The 12,043-nt window shown below is 50.5% G+C and overlaps 4 protein-coding genes across 4 annotated transcripts; 3 read left to right on the top strand and 1 right to left on the bottom strand.

The window, feature by feature from the left end:
- Nucleotides 1-807: 807 nt before the first annotated feature.
- On the top strand, nucleotides 808-4,009 carry HETIRDRAFT_378186 (uncharacterized protein; the record flags this gene model as incomplete). The annotated part of the gene is made up of 4 exons (XM_009542936.1): nucleotides 808-877; nucleotides 933-2,764; nucleotides 2,817-3,251; nucleotides 3,340-4,009. 4 exons carry the CDS (start codon nucleotides 808-810, stop codon nucleotides 3,913-3,915), a joined length of 2,913 nt encoding a protein of 970 aa, XP_009541231.1. The 3' UTR covers nucleotides 3,916-4,009.
- Nucleotides 4,010-4,538: 529 nt separating this feature from the next.
- HETIRDRAFT_413631 (uncharacterized protein) lies at nucleotides 4,539-7,359 on the top strand (the record flags this gene model as incomplete). Its single annotated transcript, XM_009542935.1, has 5 exons — nucleotides 4,539-4,610; nucleotides 4,663-4,757; nucleotides 4,809-5,407; nucleotides 5,467-6,753; nucleotides 6,806-7,359. 5 exons carry the CDS (start codon nucleotides 4,539-4,541, stop codon nucleotides 7,357-7,359), a joined length of 2,607 nt encoding a protein of 868 aa, XP_009541230.1.
- A 373-nt stretch (nucleotides 7,360-7,732) lies between these two features.
- On the top strand, nucleotides 7,733-8,616 carry HETIRDRAFT_99672 (molecular chaperone, DnaJ superfamily; the record flags this gene model as incomplete). Its single annotated transcript, XM_009542934.1, has 5 exons — nucleotides 7,733-7,827; nucleotides 7,883-7,949; nucleotides 8,021-8,251; nucleotides 8,308-8,514; nucleotides 8,572-8,616. The coding sequence occupies 5 exons, from the start codon at nucleotides 7,733-7,735 to the stop codon at nucleotides 8,614-8,616; spliced, it is 645 nt and encodes a 214-aa protein (XP_009541229.1).
- Nucleotides 8,617-8,934: 318 nt separating this feature from the next.
- Nucleotides 8,935-11,129, bottom strand: HETIRDRAFT_306041 (uncharacterized protein; the record flags this gene model as incomplete). Its single annotated transcript, XM_009542933.1, has 14 exons — nucleotides 8,935-8,973; nucleotides 9,029-9,139; nucleotides 9,205-9,275; nucleotides 9,340-9,372; nucleotides 9,426-9,496; nucleotides 9,548-9,563; nucleotides 9,619-9,676; nucleotides 9,727-9,743; nucleotides 9,796-9,844; nucleotides 9,902-10,317; nucleotides 10,369-10,530; nucleotides 10,589-10,919; nucleotides 10,973-11,027; nucleotides 11,086-11,129. 14 exons carry the CDS (start codon nucleotides 11,127-11,129, stop codon nucleotides 8,935-8,937), a joined length of 1,473 nt encoding a protein of 490 aa, XP_009541228.1.
- Nucleotides 11,130-12,043: the final 914 nt, after the last annotated feature.

The raw sequence follows: 12,043 nt of genomic DNA, 5'->3' as shown, positions 1-12,043 counted from the left end.
ATAATGATCAGCAATTGTATTTACATTGAAATGTACATATTTGGGCAAGGGCCAGGTGGAAATTGAAGGTTGTGGCTGTACAATTATGTCTTCCCTGCAAAATAATAATTTTGTCTCGGACTGCATCGGTTCCCGCTCTGGACATTCCGTTACCCATTCCCCCCGCTCGCGCCATGTCCACCGAGTCAAACGACGTCAGCTTGTTCTCGCGGAACTGCATCACCTGCTATTGGGCATACCCCCGGAATCAAATCTGCCTTTCGTGGAAAATTCTCAGGACTCACATTATGCATGCTTCCTCAACTTCTCTCTGGACCCTGATCTGATGGAGAAGATCGAAGATGAGGTCGGGGTATTCAGTGAACAATTCAAGTCAGTTTTCGGCTGGCAAACACGGTCGACCGGAGATGGAATCATACCGGAGCTGGTGACTTCTTGTTATTAACACCACTTTCTTTATTAACATGTAAATAAATCGGTTTTTAACATGTTAATAACGCTTTATATACAATTGTTATTAATCTGTTATTAACTCATGTTAGAAATTCCTTGGAGAGGCAAATGTTATTAACATTTGTTAACAACTGTCCGTGAATTACTCACGGAACCCTAGCGCCCACAAGTCTCCACAAGTTGCAGAATCAGTTCAAATCAGGTGACCGTTGTGTGCCACGTGATCGCGTTCAAGTCGAGCGAGCCTGCCGCTCTCCTCTTCAGGTTGGCATCGACTCAAGCCTTTTCACGACAAATCATTCTCCCTTTCACGATTTCTGACGAACGCTCTCGTTTTATTTTTGCTTTGAGAAAATGGGTTTCTGTAGACGGTGCGGCGATATCGTCACTGGACCTAAGTGTAAATGTGGGGGAACAGCAGTAGGTGCGCTACGTTCAACGGGACTATCGTAATGCGCTCGAATTAAAGGCTCTCGCAGCACCTGTTGTTAAGTGGAATCAGAACGCCGCAAAACCCTCTACGCCTGATAGGTGGTCACAAACGTATACCAAAGAGAAGCCCTCTTCACGCTCCCGCTCTGCAACGGTCGATACCCCTTCTAGCGTTGCCTCAACACAGGCTACTTCGCGATTTCCCCGTCCAAGCTCCACCATCGGATCTCGAGTCAACGAACATATCGCTTCTACGACCCAGTCACGACCTTCATCGCCCCTCAAACACTCATCCTCGCTCCTAGATAATCCGTCGTCAGGTATTCTTCCATCGCCTTACACATCTGAACTATCCAAAGTCTACGGTTCAGTCCTTCAACCAAAGGAGTCTCTTGACAGTTATCATTGTCACACTTGTTCTGCGCCATTCCCTCCTGATGCTACCATCTATCCTGATCCCAGGGATGAATCTGGCACTCGGTTCATGTGCCGTGCTTGCTTTGTAGTCAACGGCGGCTCTAAAGGTGATTGCCCGGCCTGTCACCGCCCTGTTCTGATCTTGAAAAGCGAAGGAGGATTTGTCGAGAATGCTGGAAAAGTCTGGCACAAGAGATGCTTTCAATGCGCTGGTTGCGGCAGGAACATTGGTGATAGCCCTATGGTTGATCTCTTAGGGCAGCCTTCATGCGCGGACTGCTTTGATTCTTGCTTGAAGAGGACACACGACAGCCCTTCTCTCGACCGGAACGACGGAGTGTCAGGATATGGTGGTCTGAGGTCTAGTAGAAGGCAAAGCAGAGAAGGAAGCCCAGCTCTCGAAGAATTGGTGCAAAGACTAGGCATCTTGAAGTCGAGAGAATCTACTCCAGTCAAGGACGATGCCAAACCTCGAACCAGTATCGGCTTCCAGAACTCCTCCGTCATAGATGATGTTTTCACGAGTCCCCGCGGAAGAGCAGCCTTGGGTTTTGACGATGCCTCTCCATCATCTCAAAGAGTTCAAGTTATCGACGACGGCACCCATATTCGACGACCTTACAACCGATTCATGACCCCTGAGGCTGACGAGGGCAGTCCTCGATCTGGTGGTGGAAGCCCTAGGCTGAGTGGTAGCCCTAAACCCACGCAGGAAGCTATAGAGGAGATGAAGCGAAGATTCCTGCGACAAGCCGGATCACCTGCTCTGGAGCGAGACAGCGACTTTGCCTCGTCCGCAGATAGCACGCCCCGGGCGACACCCAAGGCGAAAGCGATGCTATCAAATATCAATACTGAATCACCGACTTCCCAGAAAGCATCGCCTATCTCAAGGATCCCTGTTCGAACTACGAACTTGTCTGGCGGACCCCCGCTCAGGAGCCGAGCGTCCTTCTCGTCTTTGAAACAGGACATAGAATCTGTCATCTCTGTTCCATCTACTCCCGAACTGTCATCCGATTTCTCTGATACCACCACACAATCTTCCGCACCCTCATCACCTCCCTCGTACAGCCCTCCATCCCGGCACGATGGATATGCCATAAAGTCGAGACCGTCACTCTCTGACATGAGAATAGCTACCCATTACACTGGGGAAACGATCAAGTCTACTTACTCTCTCAGCACGGCTCCGAGCTCTGTATCTTTTCAGAAGGGCGATCCTCAATCCGCATCTGGTCCTGTGGCGGACACTAAATGTGCCAAATGCTCATTGCCATTGTTCAGCGTGAGAGGTGGGGGGCGGTACGTCACGGTACCAGAACCTTCGTCCACTGGGGCAGCACCCAGAACGTATCATACAGATTGTTTCAGGTGCAGAATATGTGATGGGGTTTTCGAAGAAAAAGAGAAGGGACAGGCTGTGTTCGTCAGAGGAGTGAGAGGGGCTTGTCACTTGGACGTGAGCGATACGTTTCAGAAATGATGCAGGAAATTGATCATCGTCCCTCTAGTGTGCACCCAAGGAGAAGATCACTGTCCGTCCCCTGAATACAAGCACGACTTATAGTCTTCCCCTTGCTCCTGTCTCGACAACTCCGACCAGCACTCCTGCACCACCAAGTTACTCAAGCTCGGCTTCGCCATATTCATCGAGTCGGTATACTGCCCCTCCTCCGTCCGCCCCTGCCACGTCGACCTCATTTCCTCGATTCGGCTCATCTACGGCATGCCCTGGCTGCCATCAGGCGGTATCTCTTATGGAGCGAGGGGTTGTACCCGGGCCCCAGGGCATCCGATGGCATGCGACATGCCTTATATGCGGTGGTAAAGAGGCAAAGGGACGAGGCGGACGCAGGAAAGACGGCAAACCGGGATGCGGCAAGAAACTGGACAGTTCCGCGAAGCGCGACAGCGAGGAAGGGAGTGTATGGTGCCGTGAATGTCTGGTAAATTGTTTTCAATTCTTACTGCTATCTCGGACCCGGATGTTGATCGTATCAATCAACGCTCTTCAATGTCTTATCTTCTGCGTAGTTGCTGCTTCCTGTCTCTGCGCGCGCTCCGCATGCCTCTCCCATTCGTGCTACTCCCCTCCACACCTCCCAGCCTACTCATACAGGCACCTCTTCGAACAGCACAGGAACGTTTGGACGGATTGCGCCGCAGTATACAGGTGGAACATCTATCACCCGCCAGCACACTGGCGGCGGCGCCATTGCTCCTCAATACACAGGTGGCGGTAACATTGCTCGCCAGTATACGGATGGCAGTACCATTGCTCGCCAATATACGGGTGGCAGCACCATCGCTCGCCAATACACTGGTAGTGCCACGATCCCCCGTCAGCATACTGGCGGAACAACTATTGCTCGTCAACTGACCGGTCTTTCCGGAGGGCACGACTCAGCCCTGCTTCGTCAGTTGACGGGCGGTGGGCTCAGTCCCACAAGACAGTTGACTACCAGCCCTACGAAGACTATCGGTCGGCAATTCACAGGAGGTAGCGCAGCAGGTGGGGCAGTGCGACCAAGGCCGAAATCAGTGATTGGCATGCGAGACGAGGGACGAGGTATGTTTCTTGTCCGGCAGATGACAGGCGGGGGCCTATAACGAAACGGATTCTGACATGAATTTACGATCATGCAACGAGTTTTTGTATCTATACCCTCATGCTTCAAAAATTCATGGTTACTGTGTACGACGGAAAGAGCCTAAGGCACAAATATCAGAATATTGAAGACACGGAATATAGCACCGAACGGTGGGAACTGCGATCGGATCAGGAGCAGGTCGAAAATGAAATGTCTATCGAAACGCTCGACCGTAGCGACCGGGAAGTGACCGGGATCGCTCTCAAGATCTCAACCTTCGAGCGTGTTGTCAAGGAGCGTGGCTCGTTCATGACCCACGACTACGTCGAGTATTAGAGTCTCCCTCTCGTTCTCTTTACCCGACGCTTCCCTCCTTCACCTCCCTTTCTTTTTTCTTGTCTGCCATCGAGCTTCAGCGACGTCCTGGCCGCAGCGTCAGCCAGCTGACACTGACCCACTGACACGCTGATCTTGCTGCGACAGTATTCCAGCTCTGGTTAAGCTCAAGTTCTTTGTCGCATTTTTCATCGCAGGCAGGGGGCTTCATTGCCCCGGCTGTCCTCCCTTGTTCTCGGTCCTGGAGATCTCTTGACTGGGTTGTTACTTGATCATACTGTCACTCGCCTTCCCACTCTTTTCGCTATGTCTGGTTCCAGCTGGCTATTATCTTTGTACTCCTTTCCCTCATCTCTTCGTCTGAGTGACAACGCTATCGTGTGTCATGCAATCTAATTTTCCCTGCGCCTTTTGACACTCAATTATTTAGGTTGATCGTGTACTCGCGGACATCCCTATCATTTCCGTCGGACTCTTAGGCTTTGCAGCATTCACTACCTTCTTGGCCTTAAAGAAATTGAACTGGTACGTGTCTCCCGGCTACGACATCCGGCCCTAGTCTTAAACGGCGCATAGGGCTCTGGTCCTTTTGTTTGCCTCCGTCTCCTTAGGTTTATTTGCGGCTATCTTGGATCTTGCGCAGGGCCTTACAAGGGGCCGTATGTTCAAACAGGGACTCGATGCAGACTCCATTGTTCCTCTCATCATTGCTCGCGAAGTTCTATTCGCTATTTCCGCGAGCGTTCGATCTCTATTTTTCTGGGTATATGTGTCTCACCCTCCTCAAGGAGAGCCCCCGCCCTTGCCTGTTCATGAAAACCAAGGGAAAAACTTTTCACTTCTAGGCTCAAACACACAGTCCATCCACAGTGGAACCTGGGCTCGATGGGGCATTTTCGGTTCGACATTGAAGTGGGTCCTGTTTGCTGCATCTGTGGCAGCGGGAGTTTTGCAGATCCTCTGGCGCGTTGTCCAGCCTTTCCATAAAATCGGGGCCGTTTACGAGGTGGAAGCAACGATGCAGATAGTCGTGCCTACTCTATTTATCATTAAATTGATCTTGAACACAATGATCGCATCGACTCCGTCGCGCTGGAAAACTTTATCTCACTATTCTGTCATGATCTTCGCGTTGTCGATCAATATGGGCGTTGGTGTTGGGAACGTCATATACTGTGAGTTCACCTGAACACAATCTCTGATGATGGCTGTGGCGTGGCTGATTGTTCTCCAGTCGCCTTTTCAGAATCTTCTGCTGGCAGGTTCCTTGCCGCCGTTGCAGAATATCTCATCATTGTGTTTCTTCTCATCACGACTTTTCGCCCTCCAGCCCCTACCCCGCCACCTGAGAACGATCGCAAGCGGGTGTCCTCATTTCAGGGTCTCCGCATTCGCTCTCATGAGTCTGCTCTTGCTGCTATGGGGCCACAAGCGAATGGAGGCTTGACCGTCCAGGTTGATCGTCCATCCGGGTCATCACGATCATCGGCTGCACGACTATCTGCCTGGATTGGTTCGCGCGCGCACAGTCTGGCTGGGCGTCCACGTCCTGCTCTTGAACGCGACGAAGTGCGTTTGTGGAATCAAGAGGATGCTGAGCGTGGCCTTTCTCCTTCCATGAGCGAGAGGCGTATGACTGGCATCTCTGACGTTCCCAGTCCTTTCACGGAGGAAGCGAAACAGAGCGCACGATGGCAAGATCCTGCATACATGACCGTCATGGCAGAATCACCATGGAGTGCTGGTAAACGCTCTGTCACACCGACCACGGCTCGTCAAGCTGTTTTCTCCGTGGAACAAGACAGGATAGTCATCAAGCCTGACGAGGTTGTCGTTCGTCCGCCTTCAACTGCGCCTTCAGCGATCCCGTCATACTATGTTCGCGAAATCACCCCTCCGTCTCCTTTGAACCTTGCAGCCCAGCTGCCAACACGCCAAGTCGTTACGCCTTCCCCAATCTATGGCCTTACTGGTACGATACGTGGCGATCGCTATTCTCCTGTGGTTGATTCTCGCCCTTACGGAGAACTCGACATTGCGTCCGCTCGATCCTCTGGCTTCGAAAATTTATTACGAGAACAAAACGAACTGGAGAAGAGCATCGCAGCGCTCAAACTGTTCGCCCCGGATGCCAGCGACCGAGACTCCCAGACGACATCGAGTGGTGACCGGAATTCCAACCGGAATTCCACAGCAGTACGTGGGTCGAGGCTTGGGCTTGAGTCAGCGTCAATGAAGAGCGAATTTTCCTTGAGCAACTTCCCCCAGCCTCCAAAGTTACGGCATTCGACTGACGGGAGGCGAAAAGGTTCGGATTCGGGCAGCAGCTTGGGGACCGAGAGGGGATCCGGAGCATTCAGTTTGGTTCTACCTCGAATGCCGGCTGCAATTGAGGAATCCGAGATGCGTCAATCGTTGCCGAAGTCTACCAGGAATAGTGAAGACACCACAGTCCCAGTTACGCGCCCCTCGCGGCTTGATTCTGGCGGCACACAGTACGACGTGACATCTTTCATTGGAGGTGAGCCTGTCTGCGTCAGGCACTGCATCTGTTATCTCAACAATATCATCAGGGCTAACAACAGGGCCAGGCCATAGGAGAGACAACTCCCAGCTGTCACCTGTCAGAGCGTCGCCCGTGGAATCCGAACCTGAGAGTGCAAATTCGGCAACTATAGTCACAGTCTCTAGACAGATATCAAACGCGCAGGTCGCGCAAAAGATGATCTTTCCTCGGAGCGGCAGCGTACCTCCGTCCGACCCTCCTGTATTCACTACATCCGCGACACCTCCCTCCGACACCCGAGGTCCCATAGCCGACGTCCCCGACTCACCCGTGATAGGCACATCTGACGAACCTTTGAACCGCGTTCTCTCCCCTTCGCCTACTTCACAGTATCCGTTGGCGCCTTCAACATATACTCGTGCTTCAGGCACTCGAACAGGACCTGGCACGCGCGTGGGTCTACCTCCGAGACCGAGGCAGAGGACGATCAGCTCTCCACGAACGCAGGGACAGTCTATGGATGACACTGCGTTCGAGAGACCTCGACCAGCGCCCCTTGTCATTCGACCCTTGGTGAAAACGGGACGTTTGAACATCGATACTATCGGTGGTGCCCTCTGAACTTCATCCTCTCCATCTTTGACTCATCTATCATCGTTTTCTGAATGTTATATTCGATCTTCCGTGCGCTTATGTATTACTAATTATAAGCTTTTTTGAGCGCATTCACTCAGCAAAATTTCCTAGTTTTATGATGTATGTAACGTGTAGCACGATACTCTCGTGAAATCTGACATAGATACATATCGCGTATTCTTGCTTTTTCCACCTGTAACTTAGTCGTCGTGCCAAGATTGGATCGGCGATCATGTGATGTGCATATTCCACATTCTGCTCTGTGACGTCACCGAGGGGTCAGCGGCCACGACATAATCATGGATGTGAATGCAGCCACGGTCTTCACTGATACTCTCTACGATCTTCCAAGCTCGCCATGTCCGCTTTTCCAGACTACTATACCATTCTCAAAATATCCAAGTCAGCCACGACTGAACAAATCAGGCAGGCTTACAGGAAAGAGTCGTTAAAGTAGGGATCCATTCGCAGTGGCAACTATCCTCCTCTTACGTCCACGCCCTTCCAGGACTCACCCTGATAGACTCGCAAATGCCACACAGGATGAGAAGAAGAGAGCAACGGAAAATTTCCAGGTATGTTCAATACTTTCTAGATCTCAAATCTTGCCTTCTCATGGTTGTGTACCCTGTATCGCTATGGGCAGGCCGTAGCTGATGCCTATTACGTGCTCTCAGATTCGAAGCGACGCGGCGAATACGATGCTCTGTATGAATCAAAGTCGAAGAAGAGCAGCGACCCTAACTCGTCCGCGAATTTCTTCAACATGTTTGCCAACATGTTTGGGGGCGCTGCTGGCGGCACAACCGGCACTGCGGAGGGAGAGCGTGCGCAGAGACCTGATGCGAATAACGTGTTTGGCGATGTTTTCGAAGATGTGAGCCTGCTTTACCTCTCTAGTTGGTGGCTTATTGAACCGGTTGCTACTCGTAGCTTCTTCGTCCAGAAGTCGAGCGGGGACTTCCATTGTGGTCATACATGGGAGCAGCGTGCGGTGCGGGCATCGGATTCATAATTGGCAATATACCTGGCGGGCTCGTCGGTGTGTACGCAGGCAACCGACTAGGAGCTATTAGAGACGCAAAAGGTAAGAGTGTTGCGCATGTCTTTTCCGAGCTAGGTGGTAGTCAGAGGGCAGAGGTAGGCGCGAATGTTGTGCATTGGTCTTCAGTCAACTTTACTTACTATTCTGGTCAGATTCTTCGTGCACTTGCCATGAAAGTACTGGGCTCTGCGCTTTGATGGCCAGGTGGTGCTTCTTTCATGAAGTTCTCTATAGTTCAATGGTCTTCTATCTCTTGCTAACGATGTATTCGATGGACACGGGTGATCGTTTCTATCTGTCCGAGTGTTTTTTTTTTTTGTGATATCATGGTATTGTGCACGTCTATATGATCAGAATTAGAATACATCACTTGCCCAGAGCAGGCTGTAGTTTGATTCGCTGACACCGCTCGGGAAGACGGTCACGATCATGGACAAGGTATCCACAAGCCGAGCGCTGACCCCACGCAACTACGGATTCGGGCGATGCTCAAAGTCGACAAAATATACCTTGCGCTACAATTTAGCAACAGGTTGCCAATCTACACGCTCGACCTAGAAAGAATGTCATGGGTTGTAGATAAAAGAAAGGCGATAATCAACCACAAACCATGGCTGGAACAAGTTCCTTGACGTTTGTAGCTCCAAGCATACGCATTCCTGCTACGATCTCTCGCTGAAGAATTCGTACAGCTTTGACAACACCTGCTTCTCCGTATGCCTGTCCTCAAGACGTCGTTAGGGTAGGGCAAACCTAGGAGAGTGAACTATAGGAGAGTGACTCACACTCTGTGCGTAGAGAAAAGGGCGGCCCATTCCTACAGCCTTAGCTCCAAGGCAAAGTGCTTTCAGGACATCTGATAAGAAGGGCAAATATGACGAGTAAGAAGTTGGCAGCTCCCTGGGCTTTCAGAACGTTACCTGTCCCTCGTCGAATACCGCCATCGATGTACACTTAGCAATTGCAAAATCAAGCATAATCAGTTGTGTGAAGTAATCAAAACTACCTTCCAGTTCATCAAACACTCCAGGATGCTGCAGACGCAAGCGATACAGGACCTCGATGGGAGGCAGGGCGCTTCAGCAAGGATGAGATCGAATAGTTTTGGTATTATCTTAATCTACTCACTATTCCAGCTGCCGGCCTACGGTCATTTAGTTTTTTCATGTGCTGGCGAACAAGGGAGCTGATACACTAACCTCCGTGATTTGACAAGAGAATACCATCGACACCAGCCTCCACTGCTAACAAAGCATCCTATCATCCAACTCAGTCCGAGCTGCACGATAATGAAGATGATCATTTACATCAACACATTGTATGCCTGGTGGGAACAAGTCAATCAATCTTCGCAAAGCGTGATCATAGTCGCACACCTTTCAGCACTATGGGTAGTTTCGTGATAGTTCGAAGCCAAAGAATGGTCTCAAGTGCACATCATTTAGGAACAAGACATTGGGGGTTATTGAATTTTATTCTGACCTTTTCCCAAGTCATGTCGATATCCTGTTTGGCCAATAACGCGCCTGCCGTGCCCCCTAAGCCCAAATCTTCCTCCACGTCCTCTTCGACGCCCTGATCGACGTTCACAGCGCTCGCAGCCTTGTCTTCTGCGTTTTCCATATCTTGCAGAAGGAATGGAGCCTTGATATCTCTCTCTCTATGTCCTGCCACGATAGCATCTACAGTCAGAAAGATCGCCTTGTATCCTTGCCTCTCTACTTCTTTCACACGTTCTTCGGCGACAATATCATCTTTGCGTTTGTAGAGCTGGAAGAACAGAGTCTGTTCGGGAGAGGGACGTGTTTCCGATATCTGACCAGACGAAAGGGAGGCATTGCTGGACACCATCTGGATGATTCCGGTTGAATATGCGCCCCGAGTTATGTTTGCTTCACCTAAGATCTTCAATGAAAATCAGAAAATTAATCGATGGGAAGAGAGCCCACCTAAAGGATGGCCGAGCTTTGCGAGGGCTGCTGCGCTCACGAACACAGGGATAGATGACCTGTGTCCAAGGATGGTGGTTGACGGGTCACATCGTGATACCACTCGCAAGACACGGGGATGGAAGAAGAAACGACTGAAGGCTCTCTCGTTCTCGTAGCATGCTATTCCATAGAGGAGATTTGTGATTTCAGCTCGTGTCAGTGAGACACAAGAACGTACTGATTTCATCATCCGCGGCGGACGAGTAATACGACAGTGCTTTATATGACAGGACTTGTCTAGCCACGTCTTCCAAATCACGGAGGCCAAGCATTCGGTGCAGTGCAGGCTTTCTTCGCTGGGCATCTTCTACTCTTCGTTCGTCCAGTGTTTTCTTTGGGGCCACAGCTTGTTGAGCCAGGTATTCAATAGCATCCGGACTCAGCTGGCCAAGATGCTTTTCTGCTGGGAGGTTCTTCTCGAGGGAACCTGGAGGGTGAATGGGCTCATATGCTGCTGTCGCGTCACGACCTGCATACTGAAGGATTACTTTCTGGCCCCCTGGGTGTTCCTACGACGCGAAAGGTAAGATAATCTGCGAAAGACGAAAGATTTTAGTATTACAAGTAGAAAATCAGTCACATCGTAGACACGATGATGTATAATGACCCAACATGAGCTATACAGGCTTGTAGTTAGCAAGGCTCGCAAGCTATGGTAGATGTATCGTATAGTACCTGCGTGTGTTGTGCTCAGCAACTTGCTCCAACGTCCAAGGCATGGTACACTCAAGGTGAACGTTGATAAGTCTGAGGCTGAGAGTGAGGTTGTAGACTTAGAACACTGTGCCTCGTCGTACACACGTTGCCTATAGTTAGATACAAACAGCGGTCACGCGAGAGTATAAATCAACGGCGGGCCGGGGCAGCCTGGAGGATGTGAAGCCCAAGGGGCTCTTGCCACATAGCGTGAGGATTTTCGGTTATCGTCAAGCAGGGCTGAGTGTGGAGAGCACGCCATGTTGCAGCATGTTGCGCCCGTTTCGCAGAAATGAGATGGGCAGTACCATTATCATGCCAAGCCTTTGTTGCTTCGAGGAGACTAGAAGATCACGGAGTACTAGTTCAAAGAGAAGAAAGCGGAAGTGAACACGGATCCAAGCATCCATGCTGGAAAACACGAAAGAGAGTCGCGTACATGTTCATTTCGCACTATGTGCGAGGAAGCTAGTACCGGTTACAGTGCTTACTATTAGTACCCGTACACACCTTTTCTTGGACTTTTTCGATACACTGATTGGGATCTTGCGCGAAAGATCAGATTGTTCAGGCCCAATTAGATGTATTGGGAGGACTATGCCCTTTTCTGGTCAGAACATGTTCATAACCAAAATTTAGATGCAATTGCAGTGCCACTAACATTGATGAGTCAGTCACGTGTACAGAGGTCGTCGCGTTGTTTGCTTGTTGTTTGGTCTCTCTCCGCTCGAAGTTGAACGTTCATCAAGACAGTCTTTATTCACACCTCATTTACTGGCCATTCCTCTCGCTTCGCAATTAACCCTGGAGTATCTTCATATCAAGGATATGCCGGGAGTGCTCAACCGACAAACTCTCGAGAGGATGAAGCGGGTCGATTTGCAACGACTTTGCAAGGTGCGTTTGCGAATCGCGCGTAGTTACTGTGATCTGTAAT

This window comes from Heterobasidion irregulare (assembly GCF_000320585.1).
Source record: "Heterobasidion irregulare TC 32-1 unplaced genomic scaffold scaffold_01, whole genome shotgun sequence".
NCBI lineage: Eukaryota > Fungi > Basidiomycota > Agaricomycetes > Russulales > Bondarzewiaceae > Heterobasidion > Heterobasidion irregulare.
This window is presented reverse-complemented; position numbering and strand designations above follow the sequence as displayed.